General features: G+C 49.6%; 1 protein-coding gene across 13 annotated transcripts in view; it reads left to right on the top strand.

The window, feature by feature from the left end:
- Positions 1-24,893, top strand: part of ITSN1 (intersectin 1) — a 221,636-nt gene that overhangs the window by 163,004 nt on the left and 33,739 nt on the right. For 5 of the 13 annotated variants that reach the window (XM_045501472.1, XM_045501470.1, XM_045501471.1 and 2 more), the window contains 4 exons: positions 1,846-1,891; positions 4,222-4,343; positions 7,442-7,559; positions 9,203-9,394. In XM_045501472.1, coding sequence (XP_045357428.1) covers positions 1,846-1,891; positions 4,222-4,343; positions 7,442-7,559; positions 9,203-9,394 — 478 coding nt within the window. Of the gene's footprint in view, positions 1-1,845; positions 1,892-4,221; positions 4,344-7,441; positions 7,560-9,202; positions 9,395-9,763; positions 11,287-19,890; positions 23,813-24,893 lie in introns of those variants that run through there. The other 8 variants (XM_045501481.1, XM_045501478.1, XM_045501480.1 and 5 more) reach the window with 4 other exon arrangements.

Raw genomic sequence — 24,893 nt, 5'->3', positions numbered from 1 at the left:
AATTATAGTCTTCTATTAAAAAAAAAAACATCTGAAATCAATAAGTGAAAGAAAAAAAACTGACATTTTTAAAGGTAAGCTGAGTCGTAAGGTGCTTTTTAACCACAGTCTTAAATTATGAGCCACAGAAGAACTAACAGCGCTAACGATTTTGGACAAACATTGAGTGAGCTACATTATTTCATAATGATGAAAACATCGAAAAAGTCAGCTCTTTCATTTTCCTTGGACACGGAGTTCAGTGTATAAGGAAAATTTCCTGCTAAAACCAGACCCAGCCTCAGATACCAGAATTGCCCTCTGGGCATGGGAGTGTCTGTCCTATCCTGGCTTTTCCCTTCTCTGTAAGGGAAGGGCTGGGGCACATGGCCTGGGGCGGCTTTTCTCCTGCATTCTTGAGGGGCGCCAGGACAGAACCTGATTTCCTGAGTTGTCTTAGCTTCTGTGCGGCTGTCATGTTAAACAAGGAGCGCACTGGGGCTCCCGTGGCTGGCTCAGTGGGTAGAGCAAGTGGCTCTTGAGCTTGGGGTCGTGAGTTCAAGCCCCATGGGTGGAGAGCCTACTTTAAAAAAAAGTGGGGGAGCACACTCAAGCTACTTGGACTCTATCATTGGGTGTTGCCAATTGCATTGTTCCTTTTATGGACTATGGAGAGCATATTACAATCCTGTACTGGGAAAGTAACCGGTCATTTGGAATCTTATTTCATTAATATTCCTTTATTTTGATACACAGCGTATAAAAATAGGAAAGGAGATTGGTATTATACATCTTGATAATACAGAAATCATAATCAGTGTGAAACTTGTAACTCAAACTTTCCCTGGTAAATGGTTATTAAATTTCAATGACCCAAATAAAGAGACTATGATACGTTAGATAAATGACATGTTTTTATTCTTACAGTAACTGTCATTTACTTTATTAAGCCTTTTGTTTTGTTTTGTTTTGTTTTGATTGGAAAACTTAATTTACTGGCAGATAGGGACTCGGGGACGAAAATCAATTCAGAATAAAGCACTTTGTAATGACAGATTACAGTCTGGCCCCTGTCCTGACTCGAGGTCTCTGTTGGCTTGTTCAGCTGGTTTAAAATTCCATGAGTATCCATAAAGGAATTCAACCCCAGAGCACTTTTGGAACAATTAGTAGTTGCAAAAAAAAAAAACAAAAAGTATGGTCTGTTTCTATGGATTGTACATCCAGCACTGATAGAGGAATTTCAGCATTAAGCAGTGTAAGATTTGAGCGGAAGGGATACACAGGAAAGGGGCTGCCTCTTTGGATAAAGATGTCAGTGGGATGGGGGAAGGTGTGTTTGAATTGCCACTGTACTGTTTCCGTTGTTAAAAAAAAGAAACCTCTAAAAAATGTGGCTAAATATTAATATTTTATGTAGCAAATCTGGATTTCGGGCTCCTAGATGTTCACAGCCCGTATAGTTTTTGTGTGTGAAATATTGAATAATCATTTGAATATAAGCAGGAGCTCAGTGTTTAGGACACAGACTAACAGTCTTCCTCACCTGGCACCCCCTGTTTGGTTTGACCCAGGGACAGTATGCTATATACAGACAGAACTTGAGCCCGCTGGGTTCCTACAGTGCCACATACTTTACTCCCTTTTCCCTAAAGAGGGTAAAAGCTGTGTGTTTTAAAGTACCTATTTTGTCCCATGGTTTCCTGGTACCCATCTGATGTCAGGAGATACAGTGCTGCTGTGTTTCCCCACAATGAACAGGGGGCTTTAGGGGCTCGAGCGGGCTTGTGTCATCGTTGATCGTTTTTTAAGTTGCATGACCAAAACTCTGCAGTATGCAAATGAGACCTTTTGCTCTGTTTTAAGGGCTCTGGAACTGCTGGGAAAACAGGGAGTTTAGGAAAAAAACCTGGTAAGTTACAAACCCTGATGCTTCTTTTTCAATGTTTTGAATGTAATTGACAGTTGCTCCTGAATCTTTGTTCATTAGAGGCCAGAAGCCTAAAAAGAAAGACAGAAGGACCTTTCCAAGGAGTGGTTGGGGTAGATCCTTTTCTTGAAATCCGTTAATAACGTATACACGGTTATGCAGTACGGCTGTTGCTTCACACATGGGGAGCAGGGACATTGCTAGACAGAACGTTCTTGGGTTGTGAAGAAGTAAGTCAGGCAATGTGGTGGCAAGTTGTAATTCATGGAGCTGTACGATTTGGGCTCAGCCGCTGCTTCATCACCCTCTTGGTAGGTCCAGGACACTCTTTTCCTCTCCTGACAGCACAATCCGTCCCACGACATAAGTAGTGGAGAAGAGTCAAAGAGCAGCAAAGCACAGATCCCTTTCATTTGGAAGCCCATGGGTTGCTTTGCCTCAGGTACACATTGAAGGCACAAAATTCTAGCCATCCCTCCGAACTCAGGACTTTAGTTTATGTAAACAAACTCACATGTGCTACAAAGAGCACTGTGAAAGAGAGGAGAAAGAAACAGATGTGAAATAATATGGTTTGTATGGCACGCCTTCCTCACTTAGGTCATCTGGGCGTTTTTGCCGTGAGGTTCTGTAGGAAATGGTGGGTTGAAGAGTTCCTGCCAGGCTGAGGGGATCTGTGCTTCTGCGTGTCGTGGTCCGCCCCAGACAGGTTTACCCGGAACAGTGGGCTCTCAAGTTGCCGTAGGATTTTAGTCAGACTCCAGATACTGGAACACCTGAGTCAAATCTGTGTTTTCACTGTGAGTGTTTTACCTTTTGGATTGCCGTTCCAAAGGGTCCAGATGGGCTTAACGTTATCCTAAAACCAACGAGCTGCTCAGGGACACAAAAGACAGAAAAGAATGCTGGGGCAGATTGCTGGCTGTGCATGCCAGGTCCTTTGAGGAGCGGGAAAATCTGAGGCCAAATAGGACACTAATTGGGACTCTCTCCAAACCAAAAACTCTTGGAATCTACAGCTAGTCCTTGGTGAGTTATGGGAGAATTCTTACCCCAGCACAGATTTCCCAGCGAGGGCTGGGGCCAAGGTGTGTAAGCTGGCCTCCGTCTTGCTTCCCCTGATCTCCCTGAAGCATCTGGCAGGGCCAGACCTGCCCCCTGACAGCCTGGCGTTCCTAGCATGGTGGCCGGAGGCTGGTGGCAGAACAGGGTCATGGGGGGCTTGTTGCTACTGTGCCTTTTAGAGAAGGGGGAAATACCTGTCAGAGGGGGAGCCTTTTTACCTCTTGCCTTTCTTTCTGTCTGTCTTTCTTTACCTCATTCCTTCTTTCTGTCAAGATCTGTTATGACGGGGAGAGAGCACGGAGGAATAGAACAGTTTGTTCCTCACTGCTTCGAGAAGTTCCGAAAGCAGTCACTGTGGATACGCCAGAATTTAGTCAGAGAAGGATTTTGTCTTTTCGTACTCGACCTCCTGTGCCAGTAGAAATGTACTCTTCAGAGCCTGGTCTGTGGTGCTGCTGGAATTTTCCCCATGAGATTTTTAACATTCAGGGAAAGTACAGAACTGTTTACGTTTTTTTTTTTTTTTTTTTTTTTTTTCCGTGCTGAACTGTTTATTCATAAAATTCCCCTCTTAATGCCAGATCCTTTTTTTTTTCTAACTCGAAATAAAAAGAAATAAACGCGCATTGACATGATTCCTACCTGATATTCAGGGATCACCCTCAAAATGTGAGCCACAAAGAAAATGGTCACGTGGGTGGGGCTGAGCGTCTAAAGCCACAACATGTAAATCAGCTAGTGCCACGCTCCCAAAAGTTTCTGGAGAAAATAGGATTTCTCTGTTTACTTTCTTGGCCGGTGGGAAAGCTCCACGTGAGTTCCTTCATTCACTGAACAACCCTTGAGTGAACTGTGTGCTACGGGGTGGAAGGCGGGCTGGGGAGGAAGGAGGCCCAGCTGCTGGCGACAGGGCATTCGCAGTAATTGCGGGCGGGGCTGGGACAGAAGGTGCCGGAATTGGGCACAGGAGTGGGGTTCGCGGAGGGAAGTTGGTCAGTGAGTTCTGAGAGATGATGAGGAAGTCCTACAGCAGCACCAAAAGGCCACCCGAGTCCTGGATTGCTGCCTTTGGATTGGAGGTCATGGAATGGGGGGTGACTGAGTGGGCCATCTTCATTTAGTAGAAAGCCAGCCCAGTGCAGTGGCTTTGATGACGTTAATCTGTGAACCCGGGAGGTGGCTGTGTCTTCTAGAAGCTCTTCTTCTGACCATAACGCTGTGCTGCCCTGTTTGGTCTTGTTTTCCAGAAATCGCACAGGTGATTGCCTGCTACACTGCCACGGGTCCGGAGCAGCTCACCCTGGCCCCTGGTCAGCTGATTTTGATCCGAAAAAAGAACCCAGGTGGATGGTGGGAAGGAGAGCTGCAAGTTAGTATCTTTTCCTTGTGTTTAAAATCCTCCGTCCAAAGTTGAATGTGCAAAATCTCAAAGGGATATGATTTCATCGCAAAGGACAGCTAACCCCGCACCGCCTCGTCCTGCGTGTGGATATCGGGAGAGTGCACACCATCGGAACCTATGTTTGTTTTCTGAGCTTCGGACAGCCAGTGGCAGAGTTGTGAGAGCTTAAGGATTCATTGAAAGACTTATCCAAATTTGTTTTGACCCCTGAGTTCAGATAGTGAGGGTTGGTAGCATGAGAAATCATGATGAGGGACGCCTGCAGTGACATCTCAAGTGTCATGACATTATAGAAGCAGAGCTCATCATCAGTAGCAGTGTAAGGTGTGATACGAAAGCCACATCTGTACAACACAACGTATTTAGACCCGTGTGTGTGTGCGTGTGCCTGTGTCTTCAATTCACCGTTTTGTCAAGGCCGAGGAGGGCAAGGTCTGTATATTGTGGTGAGCTGTGCATATGGGGCAGCCAGTTAAGAAATCAAGTGCCAGCAGAGTGCGGGGTGAGCCAGAGGACTAGAGAAACGTGTCTTGGGTGGAATGAAAAGCTTGCCTGGAGTAGAGCCAGAGGTTAAACTCGTCTCGGGCAGCTGGCTGGTGGGCAGCCATAAAACCCGTCCAGCAGGGCTGACCACACCGACCTTACAGGCTCAGGAATCTGACCTTGACCTCTGGGGTCTCGGGACCCACTCCTCTTTGTACTGTTGTGCTGGTGTCGCCTCAGGCTGCCCCCAGGTGCTCCTCTTCCCTTCTCAGCTGCTCCCCTATTCATCTTCCCAACCATCGGCGACATCTCTGTTCCAGCCCCATTTCATTTGGTGGTTTGCTCTCTTGAAAACAGGTGACTCCCCTAGACTCTCTTAGCCTCACTGAGAGTAACGTGCCCCACGCGTGGTTGTCTCCCAGCCCTCCCCCAACCCGCCAGAGCTGGCCATATCCCACCTCCCCCAGAAGCTTTGTGGCCATCCCACCAGCAGCAACCTCTTCTTCCCCTGAATGATGGTGGGGTCCCGATGCCCGCACCACTCTTGGTATTTAATACTGATGTTGACGTCATTACTTAGCTTTTCACACACATTTCTCACGTCTGCATGTAGGTTATCAGCTTTCTGAAAGCGGTAACCATAGTTTTTCATCCTCACGTTCCTAGCACCTTGCTCAGAAGAGAGTTTTGAATCGTTCTGGCAATCCACAGTAAAGTGGGTGAATTGCCGTGCACAGAGGGCTTCTGGCACTTTCACTGGATACACACATGAAGAAATTGCCAGTGAGCTCTGTGTTCCGTCCTTGTGAAGCTGCAGGGGCATGGCAGAGTCGTTGCAAGCCATGTGGCGGGTACTGGACAGATGAACACGTGGGGGCTTGCAAATGAGAGGCTGCCGTCGTGGGCGGATTCCCTGTAAAAATAAAAGCTTTAGCCCTTCAGCCAAGGGCATGAAGTCTATCAGAGCACAAGGAAAGGGAAATTTGATCTGCGTTCTACAAGTAACCCAGATGTATCCCTCTTAATAAATTGGCAGGTGGGAGGGCAGAGTTAAGGTAGAGGAAGCTTTCTTATCTCTTAGCTTCATTTTCTTATTTTGGGAATAGGTAATATATTCACATGGCTGAAAATTCAAAAGTGAGGGGCGCCCAGCCGGCTCAGTCAGTGGAGCGTGTGACTCTTGATCTCGGGGTTGTGGGTTTGAGCCCCAAGGTAGGCGTAGAGATTACTTAAAAATAAAATGTTGAAAAAGTAATAAAAAATAAGTAAAATGCAGCAGTGAGCAAAAGGGGATGCAAAATGTCTCCCGCCCACCCCATCCTCAAAAGCAACCGCTTTTTTTTTTTTAATGTTTATTTATTTTTGAGAGAGAGTGTGAGCAGGGGAGAGGCAGAGAGAGGGAGACACAGAATCCGAAGCAGGCCCCAGGTTCTGAGCTGTCAGCACAGAGTCCGATGCAGGGCTCGAACCCACAGACTATGAGATCATGATCTGAGTTAAAGTCGGGCACTTAACTGACTGAGCCGCCCACGTGCTCCAAAAGCAACTGCTTTTACCAGAGTCTTGCTTCTAGAGATACAGTGTGTGTGTGCATGCACGTGTGCACACGGGTAAACCAGTTTGAGTTCTCTGTTGCCATTGGTGTAGTTGTGTGGTCATAGCACTGCTCAAGATTCTCAACTAGACTCTTCCATCTCACAGAGGGAGTCAAAAATTGCAGGTCTCAGCTCACCACCTTTATTATCCGTTCCTCCATGTCATAGGCTATCCCTTTCCAACAACACCCAGCATGTAAACACTCAGTAAACGGGTCTTGTGTTGAATCAGATGGAAGCGAAGGAGAAAAGAATGGCACTGGAAATGGCTGTAGCCTTCATGGAGGCCTGATGGTCTTTGAAAACAATGTCAAGTTGAGACTCTTTATGTCCTGTAAATATTACAGTATGTTATCTTGTATCATCCAGAAGAATGAGGCGTGAGGGTAAATAGGGACTTACCACCAACTAGCTTATAACGCCAAAACTCACTTAACTTTTCTGGGCCTCACTTTCTTTATCTGGGAAATGGGAGAAATAATAAGATTCTCCCTTCCGGCATTGTGCAGATACATACATGTAACCTGCTCAGTGCAGGACGTGACTCATCAAAAGCACCAGTAAGTGTGGCCTGCTGTGATTAGTAGTATTTTATGATTGTTACTACTTTCATTCCTGTGAAATCCGTATGTCATGTTGGCATTTGCCATAATCTCTACATTACCTGAAATTAACACATCAGAGCCGGCGCTGCCCGAGCAAGGGTTCTAGCTAGGACAGACCACATCACACGGAATTGTGATCCGCACAGCCCAGCCCGTGCAGAAACACTCCAGGCTTTGCTGACCAATGACTGCCACAATTTGAATTTCAGCTACGGGGTTTTCGTTGCATAATCTAGTAAGTAAGTGAGAGATTCTACTGTGTTAATGCCACTTGGTTTGCAGTTTTCTATAAACTGTATAAGTGCTCTGTTGCATAGCAAAAACTTCATCGCGAAGGATCATGAACCTCTTAAACATTTTGATGTAATTATTTTCTTACTAGGCACGTGGGAAAAAGCGCCAGATAGGCTGGTTCCCCGCTAATTATGTAAAACTTTTAAGCCCCGGGACGAGCAAAATCACTCCAACGGAGCCACCGAAGCCGACGGCGTTACCGGCAGGTAGGTGGTTTACGATCTCTATTTGGAAGATGGCCTGCAGGTCACGTTGGTCTTTCCAGTCGGTTTTCTCCTGAAGTATCTTAGACTGTTTCGCACATCTGCTGTAAGCACTTCCTGTGCTTGCCGGGACTGATACCCAACTAATGTGATCTGGAATATGTTTTTCAAAAGGACCAAGTATCTAAGCAGCTTTGCTGTTCTGGGTACAACAGGGCCCTTGTTGGAACCCTCTTCCTAAAGCAGCCATGAATGCTGCGGCATTAAAGCCAGATTTTTCTCTTGATTTCCTTCCAGCTATTTAATTTGGGATTTGGGCGAGGGGGTGAGGGGACAAAAGGGAGCTCCTAAACATAAATGGCTGGGGTCTAAATAGGTCAGGAGATAGAGCTGGAGGCCACGGGGTTCTGTTGGTTGCAATATGCTGTTCACTGAAGACTAAAATAACTCCCCTGTGACATTTCCTGTGAACAGAGGGGCTTCGCTTACTGGGCAGGATGTTGCACACACTCTCCTAAAGGCCTCAAAAGAACAGAGGGCACTGCGGCTGAGCCGGTTGGCTATTTTCTGCCTGAAGAGACCAAATTAGATGCTTTGGTAATATTTGAGGCGGGTGAGGTCAGGGGAGCAGGATTCTGCCTTAGGTCTTTAAAGCTACCAGTTCTTGGGTGGCATTTGTGGAAAATGCAGAATTTTCGTTCGTGTCCTTGCCATACATCCCGGTGAAATCAGATTCACACTTGGCAGCCTTTGCAAGAAACGAAAGGATTGGCAAACCGGGACTGTGCCCAGCCCCAGCTGGGCCTCTCTGCCTGAGCTGTGGCCTCGTGTGGGCGGAGGGGTGTGGTGCCAGCTGGATCCCCCCACCCTCCCCGCCTTGGGGGGATGCCTGGCAGTGTCCCTGTCATCAGGTTGGTTGAAACCCACAGAAAGGATTTGCTGAAGTGAGTCAGTTAGCTGGAGAATTTGAAAAACCTACACCCCTATACAGGTTGGTTAAAAAAGATTAATTAGGGGCACGACCTCACCGTATGGTCTTATCTAAAGTGTGATAATGCCAGGAAACGAAGGCAGTTTAACCTCCCATAGGTTCGAGGGAAAAAGAGACAAGAAAAATTATTCTTGAATGTGGAAATTTCTCCTCTGAGACAAAAGTTTGAGACACAAAGATAGAGCAGAATAAAACACGGATTTTTACTGTTCAGGAAGATTTGGGTTTGTGGGGAGATCAGATGATAATTACCTTCCACCTTAAAAAGACAAAAGAAGAAGCAAGAAAGGAAGCAGAGAGCTGTAGCAAAGTCCCCGGGATGCACGGGATGCATGGCTGACCCGGCTTCCAGAGTCAGCATTTTTAAGGAGTTCCCCTCCGCTCAAATAGAAATGATTCCATGAGCGTTCAGTCATCAGTGTAAATTTTCTGCTGACAAGTCCACATGAAAAAGAGGAAGGGTTTACACAAACTAAAGACTCCATGTGAAATTTTGCTGTCGTCTTGGTTTTTAACCCATCTTCCTCTGCTGCCCTCGCTCTGCCCTGTCCCGAAAGAACAGCACTAACACGTGGGCATATCTGATGACCCCAAGTGGCCCCTTCCGCGTGCCTCTCGGCCGGGCAGCTCTCACCTGGCCCTGTGTCTTCTGCAGTGTGCCAGGTGATCGGCATGTACGACTACATCGCCCAGAACGACGATGAACTGGCCTTCAACAAGGGCCAGATCATCAACGTCCTCAACAAGGAGGACCCCGACTGGTGGAAAGGAGAAGTCAATGGACAAGTGGGGCTCTTTCCCTCCAACTACGTGAAGCTGACCACAGACATGGACCCAAGCCAGCAATGTAAGTGCCTGAGCGGCTCCGTTGTCTCTCCTGTCTGGTTCCTTACGGTAAAACATGCAGCATTGCTCTGATTCTGCCGAGCTTTGTTTGCAGAACGTAAAGCTAGACCATTGCTGCATTCGCAACAGTCTCTTTGAAGACCTTCTGTAATGCAAGACTTTTATCTTGTGGGGTTGTTTTCTTTTCTTTTGTTTTTTTTTTTTCCATTCCTTCTGTAGCATGTCCCCTCCCTCCCCTCCCCCCTTTTTCCTTTTTTTTTTTTTTTGATCATTTTGGCACCATGCTGTTGACATGCCTGACTCATTTTCCTAGCTTGAATTTTGCTCATTGTTTTGTTTTGCTTATGTGTTGTTTTCCTCCTTTTTCTAGGAATCATATGTTGTCCATCCCCCCCTCAGGCTTGAAAGTCCTCAAAGAGACCCACTATCCCATATCACTGCCCAGAGGGATGATGGGAGATGCAGCCTTGATCATGTGACTTCCAGCATGATCACCTACTGCCTTCTGAGTAGAAGAACTCACTGCAGAGCAGTTTACCTCATTTTACCTTAGTTGCACGTGATGACAATGTCGAGTTATGACTTGCAGAGATAGAAGCAAACCTTACAAAATTACACAGGGTAGTGGGTCCTTTTGTGGCTTTCCTAGTGACTCGAATTGACTTCCCCCCCACCTTTGCACAGGTGCTTTCGATAGTTTTAAAAGTGTTTTTAAAAATATATTTTAGCCTTTTAATAAAAATCAATAAATTACTCCTTTGCCATTTTGGTTTTGCAAAAAGACCCACTATCAAGGAATTCTGCGTGTGCTATGGAAAAAAAAAAAAAATGTTCCAAATGTCCATAAATCTGAGACTTGATGTATTTTCTTTGTTCATTTTGTCCAGTGTTACCAACGACATTGTGTAGTTTGGGTTTCCCCCGCCCCCTGCTGTGGAAGCAGAGGAATTCAGTGTATCTGTTTTAAAGCCGTGTAGAACGACCCCAATTAAACGGAAGGTGTTTGGCTCTTGTTCGTGTGTATCAGATGTACCCTGCCGAGCATGTAATAATACATCCTGTACATAAGAACTTAGTTCTTCCCATGGCGAAAGCTACCACCTTGTACGATGCTCTAATCATATTGCATTAATCTGATTTTGCACAGTGACCTTGTAGCCACAGGAGAAAGCACCTGTGTTTTTTTGTTCGGTCTCAGATTTATCTGGTTGAGTTGGTGTTTTCTGTTTGGGCTTTTTAATCTTGCGTGTTTTCATACCGTAAAATCAGTAGACGACGCCGCTGAGGTTGTCACGATCAACAGTATCTACAATCTCTCCTTAGTCTCTGTTACATGAAGTTTTTATTCCAGTTACTTTTCACGGAATGACCGATTTTGAACACGTAATTTTCTTGACAAGAAAGAATGTATAGAAGTCTCCCTGCAATTAATTTCCAATGTTTACATTTTTTTTAACTAGACTGTGGGATTTCTGCAGATTAATACGAAATGGAGCTCATGGTCCGTGTATGTGTTAGATGTGTTGTAGCTGAAGCCATGTTGTGTCTTTTAAACACTAGTTGGAAGCTCTCAATAAAAGTGCCCGCTGCTGACAGCACAGGACACTGGGTGGGGGGAGCCTCAGCACAGTCTCACGGTTCCACTAATGCCTTTGTAACCTGAAGTCACCTTCTGTTTTCACGCCTCCCTCGGGGGCGTCTGTGCAGAGCCCCTCCCGCACTCACACGGCGCGGAGAATGGGGGCTGCTTCCCCTCGTTCCCTTGCGCTCCAGTATTTTCATGGATATGAATGTAAGATATATAAATACATAAACCTGCGGCTTTAACAACTGTAATACCACCTTTTGGATTAGTTACGTGTATAGATAATTAAATTCTTCATACAAAAGTTAGACGGAAATGTCTCTGTGTTTTGATATTGGAACCTGGCAGTGGTGATGGGGAACCAGACAGACTAGATGGCAGCCGGGGCCAGCTGCCCACGTGTCCATGGGGACGCTTGGGCTTTGAGATGCAGACGCCATCCGCTCCTCACGGAGTCTTCTTTAACCCCCCCCCCCCGCCCCCACCTTGCTATGCACTCCTCCCTGATCAAGGAGTAGAGGATGGCCCCTTACAAGACGGGTTTTGAAGACTAGAACTACCGCGCAGCTGAGCGGTTAACTGTCTCTTCGGGCTTTTGGTGCACGTCCTTGATACATTGACAGGTGTGTGACTGGACTCAGGGTACAAAACATTTCTCTGAAAGATGTATCATAATAAGTGTCTGATGAACATCCAGAGAACGTGTGGGTGGAGATGGAAACTTTCACGGCTTCCATACTGCTCCCCGCCATCCGTTTCTGCCTCGCACACGCCAGTCTTGTCGCCTTTGCAGAAATAAACCAGTGTATGTGTTGAAGAAACTTTGCTCTGATGACCATGCACTTGCTTCCGATCATGAACTTCACTTAGCGACCCTCCTTTGCCCTTCATTTGAACAATGGTTTCTATTTTGGGGGGGAGGGATCCATCACGTGTCCGGCATCCTACGGGACTCCGGGGAGAGTGTGCTGCTCAGTCACTACTGGAGACAGGGTCCCTGTCCTCATGGAGTCTGTGTTCTAATGGGAAGAACCAGCAGAAAACCAAACTACCGCAGTACATGTAAATATATGTGGGCTGTGTGTGATAAGGTGATAAGTCCTGTGCTGGAAGTATGGTTGCAAGGCACCACTGAGCAGGACATCCAGTTGGGGCGGGCAGGGCGACAGCAGGGAGAGGGTCAGAGAACCCTCCCAGCAGGAAGTGATATTTAACATGAGACCTGAAAGAACTAGGGGCCAGATGAAGCCGGAAAGAGAAGTGGCTGTTCTAGGCACAGGCCAGGAGGTGGGTGGAGAGATCTCTGTCCCCAACCTCCTCCCTGCCCCCCACTTGTGGAGCAAGGATCAAGACAGCAAGCCCCATCTCTTGCCCAGGACCCCTTCCCCCATATAAGCCAATGTTTCTTCTCCAGCCTTGAGTTTGGTTGAAGTGACACATTGTCAAGGTGGGTACTGCTGTGCACTCTGTAACTCTCTCTACAATCCCCTCTCTATAGATCATTCCTCCAGGCTTCCTTCTGGTCTGTGAACGGACACGGGTTGTTCCCCCAGGACATGCTCTTTCCCCCTCAAACCATTTGGTTTGCATTTGATTATAGAGTGTCCACTTGATCCACTTCTCAACCAGGGGGAATGCTACCGGCATCTAGTGGGTGCAGACCAGGGATGCTGTGAACTGCACCGCAGGGCACAGGACCACCCCCACCACGGAGAATTATCTGGACTCAGATGTCACCAGTACCAAGGTTGAGAAACCCCAGTCCCGCCCACTGGCCACCGTGGTTAATGTTCACCTGGTTGTTCACGGCTAACATAGGTGCCTTGCTGGTAGTCGCTGCTTTTGTTCCGTAACTACCGTTGAGTAAACTTAATCATGTAATAAGTTCATGCTCTGTGTCTGTGGCGTAAAAAGTGTCCCAGAATCTTGGTTCTGTATTTTAGACTTGATCGTACTCTTCTTGGCTATTCCCCATTGTATGCAGTTTGGTACTAAAGTACTTTTAGTCCTGTTCTCAGAAAATCTGCTTAACAGGAAGTTGAATAAAAGAGAGAAAAAGCATCTTTTAATTAAGTTAGCAAAGTGATGCTAGGTATCTCCTTTGGCCCCAGAGTTTAAAGATGTTAGATTTTTTTTTTTTAGTCGTTTAACAAAAACAGCTGGCCATTAAATCATTTAATTTCATAATTGGTGCCGATTTGTCATGTGAATGTATCTGCAACTGATCTGTGGGTACAGCGCCATATGGACAAGACGTGTACAAATGAGATCACCCTCCTTTTGCAGTTTTGAGTTGCCTTCCTAAGGCCAGCTGCCTCTCTGCACTGCAGAGCAGGGCCCAGAGAGCTGCAGAGCGGGAACAGAGTGGCGGCCAGCGGGCCAGAGCCTGGGCTGCCTCTGCGTAAAAAGGGTGTCCTGGAGAAGCTGATGTAAAGGAAGGATTCTTCCCTTTGTAAAGTAAAAAATATTACACCATTACACATATGGCAGAAACTGGTGTCTGCCCTGTTTCTGGAAGGGGACTAGGCAGATCCAGTCTCCCATAGCAGATGGCAACTGGGCTCTCTCTCTATGCCTTCTTTGATCCCATCCGAAGAAAACCCTGGTAATACCAGCTTAAGAAAACCCTCTCAGTGGTAGGTTAAAACATGGGATCACCAATATTCCCACCTCTCACCTATAAAACCGCAATTTATGTTGCTCAATATGCTATATGCCCACCTTGGCATATAGTAGGTTAAGTACTCAGAAATGCCTGTTTGAACGAGTGGGTTGAGCAATTAATACACGAGGAAGAGGCACTGGGGGTTCCATTCCAGGCACACCACATCACCCCCCAAGAGGATACCGAGGTACATTTGCAGGCCCCTTTCCTTTAGCTGTGAGTTTCGCAACAGCAACTGTGTTCTTGGGAGGGGCTGCTCCTGGGGTCTGTTGCTCATCTGGTCCGTGAAGGAGGCCAAGGACCAGAGATGCCAGGGTGTGGCAACCTTCCTCTGGGCCAGGTCTACCCCTGGCACGGGGTCGGGGAGGCAGCCACCCAGATCACAGTTGGGGAACGGGCCCAACAAATCACAGCCCTGCTTCCTGGCAAATTGAAAATTAATTCCTGAGAGTGAATATTCATTTTTTTCTTCTAGCAAAAGTATACGTTAATCCTATTCATTCCTTTTAGTTCCAAAAATCCCAAGAGAATTTTTATGAAAAACTACATTGACTGCCAGTGGTCCCAAAATGCACAGGAAAAAAAAAAAAAAAACCCCAAGTCTTCAAAATGTCTGATATTTTGGATCTGGTGGGATAGGGGAACACAATGAGGTCAAAGATCACGATAGCTGTATGTGAATATTTCACTATTTCACTTCGGCCAGAATTCTCTTGGGCTTTTCTTTAAGAAAATTCCACACACAAAAAGCCAGGTTTCTAGAATGTTTCCTGGTGGGTAGTTATTCCATCTCAAAGGGTTCCATTGCCACTCGGGGGAAAGTTGTTTTTTTTTTTTTTTTTTTACTATCTTTTAAAGTTTATTTTGAGAGAAAGAGAGTGCATGGGAAGGACAGAGAGAGGGACAGAGAATCCCAAGCAGGCTCTGCACTGTCAGTGTGGAGCCCAGTATGGGGCTCGAGCTAACTGAGATCATGACCTGAGCCGAAATCAAGAGTCAGATGCTTAACTGACTGTGCCAACCAGGCGCCCCAAGGAAGTTCTTTAAAAACTCCCTGGACATTTTAATTTTTATTATTTTTTAAATTTTTATTTATTTTGAGAGAGAAAGAGAGATCACAAACAGGGGAGGAGCAGGGAGAGAGAGAAAGGGAGAGAGAAAATCCCAAGAAGGATCTACACTGTCAGGGCTTGGGGCTCTATCTCAAGGGCTGGGAGACCGTGACCTGGCTTGAAATCAAGAGCCCCTCGGGGCGCCTGGGTGGCGCAGTCGGTTAAGCTTCCGACTTCAGCCAGGTTACGATCTCGCGGTCCGTGAGTTCGAGCCCCACGTCGGGCTCTGGGCTGATGGCTCAGAGCCTGGAGCCTGTTTCCGATTCTGTGTCTCCCTCTCTCTCTGCCCCTCCCCCGTACATGCTCTGTCTCTCTCTGTCCCAAAAATAAATAAACGTTGAAAAAAAAAATTAAAAAAAAAAAAAGAGCCCCATGTTAAACTGAGCCACCCAGACGCCCCTCCTCGGTCATTTTTAAATGATAGGATTTGATTCACAAAAAAATTAAAAGGTTTTGTTTGTCAAAAGTGAAAATCAGCTACAAAATTATACCAGGGCAACTTGCTGTTAAACACACACTACCTCTCAGAAACTACCAGGTTATTGTTTTACGTTGTCAACAGGCTGGGGGTGTGTGTGTGTGTGTGCGCGCGCGCGCGCACACGCCTCCGTCTTTAGCTTGGTAATATTGGGTGGGGTGGTGAAAACAGACCCATCACGCTATAGAAGATTCTGGCTGAGGCGGACCGCTGCGGTTCCCACATCTGCCCGGCACCTGAGGTCAGGGTGATGTTGCAAGCCTCGAAAGAGGAAGTGTCCCCTTGACTCTGCCCGTCGTTTTTTAAAGTTGGGCAGATCCTCCTCTTCGTGTAGTTGCTCCCGAGTGACCTACAAGGGGCAAAAGCACTTTATCTAACGTTTTTCATCACGGAGCCTGTTTTCACTCCGTTGAACGACTTGATTCCCCTGGTTTCTTCCCCTCCTCCGTCCTGTGCTGCCCCCTCCCTTCTTGGTCCCCTGTCACACACACTGGAGCTCAACGGGTCCACCCGCCGCACTCCAAGCCCCACCAGGAAAGTGGGGGGAGGTCTAGGGGCGGGAGGGGTGGGCGCACGCGCGCCTGTGCATGCAGAGAGATGCCACCCACCTACCCACCCCCATCCCTCCCCCTCTTCCCCCCTCCCCCCGCTCCCCGATCGGTCCACGAAATCCAGATCAGGGAGAGCCAGCTGCCGTGCGCACTAGCCCTGCGCTGTGAGCTGAGAGCGTGACGTTCTCAGAGGCCCCTCTCCCTCTCCCTAGCTAGTCCTTTGACCTTGTGCCACGTGAGAACAGCAGCACCTCAGCACCAGCCGCCTCCCATAACCACGACTGTCTGTGTGGAAAGGTGGAGACCATTCCGTGTGTGGTTCACTCATAGCTGGGGGGTGGAGGAGCTGTTGCCCGATGCCGGCACCTTGTGGCACCTTCTCAGTGCTCAGGCTCAGGACGCAGCCGCCTCCTCAACCCTTCTAGTCCTGCTCACCCCCACTGCAGGATCTTCCAAAGACACAGGCTTGCCAGAGACGCCCGTGTTCAGTGCCACCCCGGGAACGGTTGCCTTAGCGTCTCCGTTTCCATGGCTGGCCTCTGCCAGAAAAACATGGCGCCAAAGATACTAACACGGCCTGTCTACAAGTTCAGGGTAATATTTCATTCCATTTCTCTTAAAGTTTTGGAGTATTTTATTTTCCTATAGGCAGATAGTGGCGATGGAGGAGTCCGACGTAAAGGTACCCTGGGCTTTTATAGAGGCCAGGAAGGGATACAGGGTGGTGGTTCGGGACATGGGTTCAAATCCCAGCTCTCCCACTTCCTAATTGTGTGATTGTGGCCAAGTGACTTAACCCCTTTGTGCTATAGTTTCCTCATTTACATATGGAGGGATAATAATTGTACCCAGCAGGTAGTAAGCCCCCCCACAGACAATAGCCTTCTTGTCATTCTTACAGGAGAGAAAAGGCATTTGCACCTAATCCTGGGCATGAAGGAATCCATTTAACTGGCTTCCTCCTTTCTTGCAATAAACCGAGACAGCCGAAGGTTGTGTGCATTTTAAGACTTTACAGAAAGCAGTGCTTTTGTAGATAAGGGATTTTGCAGAGAAAAGATTGGACAGCTTCCTTAAAACCTTCAGCCATCTCATTCATTTGTGCACAAATCGGGGTCCCCTTTTCTCCAGTAGTGGGAGGCCCACCTGTGTTGGAGTAAGCACCTTCCTCATGCTCCCTCAATGTGCGGTGACACCCAGCCCCGTCAGCGGACGCTTGGCAAATGGGAGAAGTTGCCCTGTGTTTCAACGCGGCTGGCGTCAGGGAGGCCGACAGAGCAAATGGAATGTGCGAGGCTTCTAAATGTCACGTCCGTGGACCCGGTTGGCAGGCCCATGCAGCGCCCCACAATAAACCTGTCACACATGCATTGAGTCACTGGATCCCTTATTTCTCATCTCTGCATTCTGTGGCCTTGTGTTCTCTCGCCAGCAAAGAAAGACTGGAATGTTTGGCCCCCAGACGTGCCAGGAGCTCGTTCTTTTTGTTCTTTGTGTTTTGTTTTTAAGCAACCGTACAGCTTGGATAAGGGACATGTGTCACAAGGGTGGGGGGCACCCCAAAGCGCCGTCTCCAGCACACTTAAAGACTGGGAGATGAGTTCTCTCCTGCCCCGTCGCGGACACCCGGACATGCCTCTGAGCATCCACGGCTTTGGGTCTGGGATGCGTCTGGTCTGTTTGCCAAGCCTCCGGCAGAGTTTGAACCCTATGATCTGTCCCAGCAGAGAAGTGGAAGCCAGGATGACCCTCTCCTCTGTGGGGCATTACCTTGTCCTTCTGAGGCCGCTGTGGGAAGACCCCCACATCTGAGTCCTCAGTACGACCCTCCAGTGTCACGGGCTCCCTCGTGGTAGGAGCCCTCACCCCATCCTCAAGGGGCAGAAGTAATCTGCCAGTCCTCTCCACTCCCTCCCCTGCCCCTCCCCTCCACCCTGCTGTGTCAACAGCTCCTGGGAGACCAGGAGGGGTCCAGCCTGCCTGCGTTTCCTGGCAAGCACCTCCTCTCCTGCACTCCCGGAGAGGAGAGTCGTGGCCAAGGAACACGGGGCCAGGTGACAGGGCTGTGCTCAGTGAGACACAGACCGGCTCCTGCTCTCATGGAGCTTGTAGGAGCCAGAGGAAAACACCAGCTCACAAATAAGTCATTTCAGCTGCTGCTGGATGAAATGGGCCAGGATGTGACTGAGGGCCAGGGCTATCGCAGATGGGATGGCCCAGGAAGGCCTCTGTGGAGAGGTGGAGGTCTGACTGCAGAGGAGTTGGCAGGCAAAGGTCAGGGAGAAACGTGTTTCAAGCCTGAGGGATAGCAAGCGCAAAGGCCCTGAGGGTGACCAAGTTTCTCCCGTCCTTGCATGAAGACCATAGCCTTCTTCTTCTTTTTTTAAGTTTATTTATTTATTTTGAGGGGGGGAGGGGGGAAGGTTGGGGCAGAGAGAGAGAATCCCACACCATTAGCACGGAGCCCGATGCAAGGCTTGAACCCACAAACCGTGAGATCATGACCTGAGCCAAAACCAAGAGTCAGTCGCTTCACCGACTGAGCCATCCAGGCGCCCCAGGACCATCAGCCTTCTAACCCGTCCCTGCTCCAGTCTCACTGTTTTCCAGCCTCTTCTCCACCCCGTGGGCAGAGAGCTATTTTAAAAATGGAAGTTGCAATCCGCTAACAATCATCCAGGGCTTCCCAGTGATAATGGCCCAAATCTCGCAGTTGGGCCTCACGGCCCTGCCTGATCTGCTCCCTTCTCCAGCCCATCCGGCCGGACCCCTCTCTGCCCTTCTCCTCATCGAGAGCTCCTTGTGTTTCATCTTTAGCGTAGCTCAGTCATCGCTTGCTCAGGGAAGCCTTCCCTGATCGGCGCCTTCCTTTCTGAGTTGCTGGTGGAACCCATAGACGGCTGCCGTCATCCAAACACCTTCCAGGTTTCTAACACCAAAAGGTGTGGCAGGTGCAGGGGACATGGGCCTCCAGCTTGCAGGAGGGGACCCTGATGCTTGAAGAGGGGAAGCCCTGGGCTGAGCCCCTTCCAGAGCTAGTTGCTACCATCCCGATCTCACATTCTCTCTGCCCCCTTTTGAGTAACCGTGAGGACCCTCCACAGCGGTCCAGGCTTCTGTTGCTGCAGTGGGTTTCCAAGACGCCCTCTTGAAAACCCTCTCCTCTGACCTCCAAACCACTTGATGGAAATGCCCACCTGCATCACTGGTCCGCACATGCTGGGTGTGAACTGGGGAGGAAATGAGCAGTGTGGACAGCGTGGACACGGGGCCTTTCCCCACCTAGAGATCCCATCACTCAACCTGCCAGAGTGTCATCGGTCTGGGATCCGTGGACACCCGTTGTCCGGCCCCACTCTTGCTTGTCTCGTCCTACCCGACCTGCACCTCCCTGCTATCACCACAGTCTCCTCCCCGCCTTACAGCCTGTCCCCCCCACCCCGCCCCGCCTCCCTGTCTTCTCCACCTTGGTCCTCCCATCTTCCCCCTCCTCCTCTCCTTGCTGCCCAGCCCAGCTCCACCCACTCGCCGTGACTCAGCTCTTTGCTGAGCTGCTAGTAACTCATCATACGTGAAGATGAGTGGATTTTAAGACTCAGACACACGCACAGACACACAGATACTCATCTCCCGCCCAAGGCTGTGAGCTCCCTGCGGGGCAAGGCCGGATCCCCCAAAGACCCACACCTGAACAGCACTTACAAGTAGCAATGGTACCTCCCCTTGTACGATTGATTGTTGTGCGACGCCCCATCTCCCCGGTAGCTTATGAACCAGAGGACAGCGCCTACCTTGCACCCTTGCATGTCGTGACTGCCCATGGCGGTCGTTCAGGAGCCCTGTGTGGACGGTCTCGCTCCTTCCTCCCCATCTAGGCTGCAAGGAAAGGACACATCGGTGCTCAGTCTCTGCGCTGCATGTGACCTCGAACCCTGCACAAAGCTGTGTTTGGGAAGCCACCATGGCTTAAAAGATAAATTCACGTGAGAAGACCCTGGGACTGGAAATGAGCTTAGTAGTCAAAAGAATTGTCATTCATCATTCTTATAACCGCCCTAACTACCATATATTTATGCGTGTATTTGGTTTTCTGTCTCCCCCACTAGAATGGAAGCTCCATGAAAGCAGGGACCTGAGCGCAGCTATGCAGTTGCTGGAAATGAGCAGGAAATGTCCCGGGCTCAGGTTGTCTCTTGTGTCCCACCGGGGTCAGTTTGCCAAGTTAGGAGAGACCGCAGGGGACCGGGCTATGCTTAGACCCTCGAGAAGAAAGTTCCACTGGGACGAGGAGGATGCCTGCCCCGCTGGACCGCCAGAGCTGGGTCCCGGGACTGGCCAGCCAAGGGTCACTGTCAGAGGAGACACAGCCGCCTTGACCCAGCCTGGCTACCGCCGGCCCAACAGCCTCGGGCGCCACGGACCAGACCATCCTCACAGCCAGGTCTCTCGGGAATGCATCGGGAGAGGAACGGGGATCGGCCACCCTCGGGCCCACTCTTTGGTTTTCTTGTGGGTCTCCATCTCCCAAGACAGCAAGAGCGGAGGGCTTATTCCTGATAGCAGAAGTCACCGTGCACCTGTGGACTCCGCTGTCCCATCGATACAAGGAGGCCGATGAGCAGAGTGACCTTTTTGAGCTCTATGCCTAGCATTGGGGGTCAGGTGGCGGCAGTGTGACCTCCAGGGACACAGCGTCAGAGGCTTGTCTGAGCTCCAGGCCATGGACGGAGGGACGGCATTCTGGGTTACAACCATAGTTCCCTTTGGACAAGTCGCTTGAGGGACCCACCTGGGTCTGGAATCGGTTCAACAATTGTGACGCTCTCGTGCTACATGAGCCTGGACAGATCTAGTTTCTGAATTTTGCTCCCTTTCCGCACCAGGTGTCTTGATTTCGGGGCTCCCTCTGATGGAGTGGTCCTCACTCTGGGCTGCACGTGGGAGCCTCCTGGAAGCTTCCACATGTTACAGAGGCCCGGGCGGAACCCCGGCCAGGTGGATTTGATTGGTCCGGGCTACCGAAGGGACGTCGGGCCTTCTAAATCTCCTTAGGTGATTCCAAACATGCAGCCATTCTCAGGGGCCACAGCCCTCACCCAGCCTCCGTGAAGCTGCCACCGCGATCCTTCCGAGACACGGCCCGGACCTTTCCCAGCTCTGCAACCAAGACAAAAATGTAGACGTCTCACTCTGCAGTTCAAACTCCTTGACTGTACCCCCCCCCCCCCCGCCCCGGGCCGAACTGTGTCCCCCTCCCCCACCAGATTGAAACGTTGAAGCCCTTCCCCCCAGTACCTCAGAATATGACTGTTTCTGGAGCTGGGACCTTAAAGAGGTCATTAAGTTAAGATGAGGCCATTAGGGTGGACCCTACCTCCAATGTGAAGAGGACATTTGGACGCAAAGAGTCACCAGCAATGATTTTGTAACAGAAGAAAGGCCATGTGAGGATGCAGGGACAAGATGGCCACCTGCCCGCTAAGGAGAGAGACCTTAGAAGAAATCAGACCTGCTGGTACCTTGATCTTGGACTTGCTGCCTCCGGCGCTGTGAGACTCCATTTCTCACGTGTGAGCCCCGTGGTCTGTGGGACGTGGTTACAGCAGCGTTGGCTGACTAATACATCACCTTCCCAGCAAGGCAGGAGGCATGGTGGTTCAGAACAGTAACTCCGGGGTAGGACCCCCTCTGCCATTGATTAACTGAGGCTTTGGCAAGTCACTTAACTTCTCTGTGCCTCAGTTTCCCTGTCTGTTCAATGGGAGAATAGGCATAGTAGCTGCCACACAGGATTGTCGGTGAGGACTCTGTGAGTTCACATACATACAGCGCCTGGAACCGTGTGGCTCACGCGAGCATGCCGTGTTGACTTTCTTTACTCCCTGTTACCCCAGCTTCTGCTTTCTCTCCTCACTGCTTCCTCTCTATTCCCCTTTTCTCCAACCGCTTCCTCTACTTGGATCCCTCGCTACTTCCCCACCCGAAACTGCCATGTGCCTGATGGAGTCCAAGCCAAATCCCTGCTTCTCCGGAAGATATTCCCAGGTCCCTCTAGTGAAACCCACTGCCTCTCGTTCCAATAAACACGTGTCTGTACTTCTAACACCCCAGCCTGCTTTGTGTACCCGAAGGATTTACTTGCGGCCGCTGCTGAGGGTCCCTGAGATACCGCAGGGTGGTGGGCATTGAAAGCAGAAGCTCGGCAAGAAAGGAAAGCAAAGGTGGTAACATCAGTGGGGCCAGGAATGAGCGAACGAGGGCACACCGTGGGATGCTCGAGGCCGCACCAGGGATCCCAGCATCCGTTATAAAGCCATGAACGCCATGTCTTTAGTTAAAAGTGACCTATGGCAAATTAAGAGAGAACCTATCCCTGAGAGTAATTTGATTTTTGCGAATTCTCAATAGTCATTAAACTGCCTGGCACCCCATGTAGACTGGATTCCCCTTCTTAGAAGAATTGTTATTCTTCTGGAAGCCACCTTGACCCTTTGAAGCTACGGGGTTAATGCTGAGTGTGGCTGAATGGAAGCCCCCAGAGGGACCCAGCCTAATGGGTCTAGCGAGTTCCCCCAGACAGGCCGGAGAGGGCTGCCTGGGTTCAGTTGGACATAAGGCATCGGGGGGGGGGGGTCTTTGGTGCCATCAGGTGACATTCCCCCTCCCCCCACTACAGGTCCCCATGCCCATCCAGCTCCTCTAAACCCCCATAAGAATCCAGTCTTAAGGACTTCAACGCTGAGGTCTCAGGGACGGGCAGCTTGCAGTGATGCCCTTTGTGAGTTTCCTGTGCCTTGGCCAGAACCAGAGTCTAGGTGGGATGCCCGAGCCTCTGGTAGACCAGGGCTCCCCAAGGACAAGGACCCAGCCCGCCTCATTCACCACCAAGTCCCAGCTCCAAGCACAGCTGCACAGGGGGAGCGCACAAGTTCACAGCTTAGAGAATGGGATTGTGGGGGGAGAGCGGGGGAGGGGGGAGTGCTCTGGCCGGAGAACCTTCTTTATGTTGTATCCATGGCAGCCTTTCCTACATGACAAGCCATCCCACATGTGCCATTCTGTCCAGGAGGTTGAAGGCAATGCAATCAGACTCATTTTCCCAGAAAAATCCAGTGTAGCCTGGCAGGAGCCATGAGAGCCACGAGGCCCCTGTTCCCTCCATTGAGGCCCGCCCTGGAGAAGGCTTCGGTGTAGACAGGAGCTCCAGCTCCAACAGGTATCCTGGTGGGCGAGGCCATTTAGCCGGAGAATTTGGGCAGAATGTCCCCACAGACACTGGTATATCCTTTCTCTTAAAGGTGAAAAACCATTGCCTGAGTTTCCATATTGTGGGATTTCTCACCTGGCCCCTCTGGCATTATGCCTTCTGTGATGTCCTGTACTGCCCACCTTATTGCCTTCCCGCTTCCCACCTTATCTTCCATAGTGTCCCTGCACCTACTTGGCATACTGGCCCCACACCCCCAACATAATGGCCCCATCCTCCCTGATGCAGAACCCCCCCCCCCCCCCACACACACACACAAGTGGGACCTCCTCGCAGAGCCTTCCTCCCTCGGGACAAGGAGCATGTACTTCTGAGCCCTGCAGACCCTACCATCCTCGCAGACCTGCAGGAACGTTCTTCACTGCTTGCTATTTCAAATTTAATTTCCATGTTCGCGTCTCCCTCCCAGCTGTGAGTTTCCTTGAGGACAAGGGCATTACCTTGCTCATTCCTGTGTCTCTTGGGCTTCGTAGGAACTTAATAAATATTTATTGACCATCTTAGAGTATATTTTGGCCCTTTCATAACAGGAACGAGGCCTGTTTATTTGGTTTGTCCAGTGGCCGGCTTGCTGTGGGGGCTGGTTTGGTTTTTAAAATCATGGACCTTGTTGAGAACGGAAGGAGAAGGGTTGGGAATGAGAGGGGCGATGCCCCGGTTGTACCCTAAGTCCTTCCGTATGCTTTGAACTGTTTACATCGAGCATGTGTTTATGTACTACTGTTGCAATAAAGCAATTTATTTAGATTATGCTGTTCCTATGAACGTTGTCCCATTGAGGTGACAAGATGACTTTTTGGGTAAGATTTTCCCACATTCTCTCCAGTGCCCCAGACTCAACTACTCTCAAAGGGGTCTCACGGCTACTCTCCACTTTGTGAATGTGTCTAACTACACACAATTACAAGGGACAGCACATAGATTGGGAATTTTATGTGGGCTGTAATTAGGGATCGGTTTTAAGTGCCCAGAGTCGCTTGCAATATTATTTCAGCTGTGAGTGGATTATAGTTCGTTTTAAGAATCCCTTCATCACACGGAGATGTCCGTGAAAAGTTATTTGCTCTGCTTTATTCTCTCATTTTTCCCCGGGAAAGGGAGCCAGAAAATCATGTTTATCCTGGTTCCCAAAGGAGAGAAGAACCACGTCCCTCCACCCTTAAAGAAAACTCTCTTATTTGCAATGTCTTTTCCATTTACCCCGCTCTGAAAAATGGAGTTTTTAAACTCGTTTGTTTTTCTAAATATTAAATTTTCAAAGAAAGGATATTTTTTAGCTCAAAGTACCTATTTCCAGCCTGTAATGGTCTTCTTGGTCTGGCATCCAGCAGCAAGAACTTTTAAAACAGCATCGTGTGGGTCGGTTCAGTAGCTAAAAAGACCATTCAAAGCCAACGCTGTTGGCATACAATGCTGAGACGAATCTCCCCACAAAATCTTTGCTTTTTGTTGTACGCTGGGGCCTGGAGAGGCCATCTGAACCAGCCCCCTGCCTCCAGGCAGGCTGGTAGGTGGACGGCGTGGGGTGGAATTTGTGGCGGCAAGCAGCCCAGAGTCACATGGCACCTGTCAGCTGGGTCAGCTCTGACATGGGTCCTCTGGGTGGATGGACGGGAATGCTGGAGCTGCCCAGAGCAGGAGGCCGTGCAACCTCCTCGTGCCCCCCCCTTCCATGTGCAACAGACCCCCAATTCACCCCAAACTGGCCCCGGACCAGGAATTCTTGGACTAATAGCCTAAGTCCACTCTAGACCTTTTGCTGTTGTTCGGGCTCCGGGCTTCTTCAAAGCCGTACCATGTAGGGGAGCCAGGGGGCTCAGTCGGTTAAGAGTCGGGACCTTG

Source organism: Leopardus geoffroyi, chromosome C2 (assembly GCF_018350155.1).
Source record: "Leopardus geoffroyi isolate Oge1 chromosome C2, O.geoffroyi_Oge1_pat1.0, whole genome shotgun sequence".
NCBI classification, from domain to species: domain Eukaryota; kingdom Metazoa; phylum Chordata; class Mammalia; order Carnivora; family Felidae; genus Leopardus; species Leopardus geoffroyi.
The sequence above is the reverse complement of the archived record's forward strand: the minus strand, read 5'-3'. Positions and strand labels throughout refer to the sequence as shown.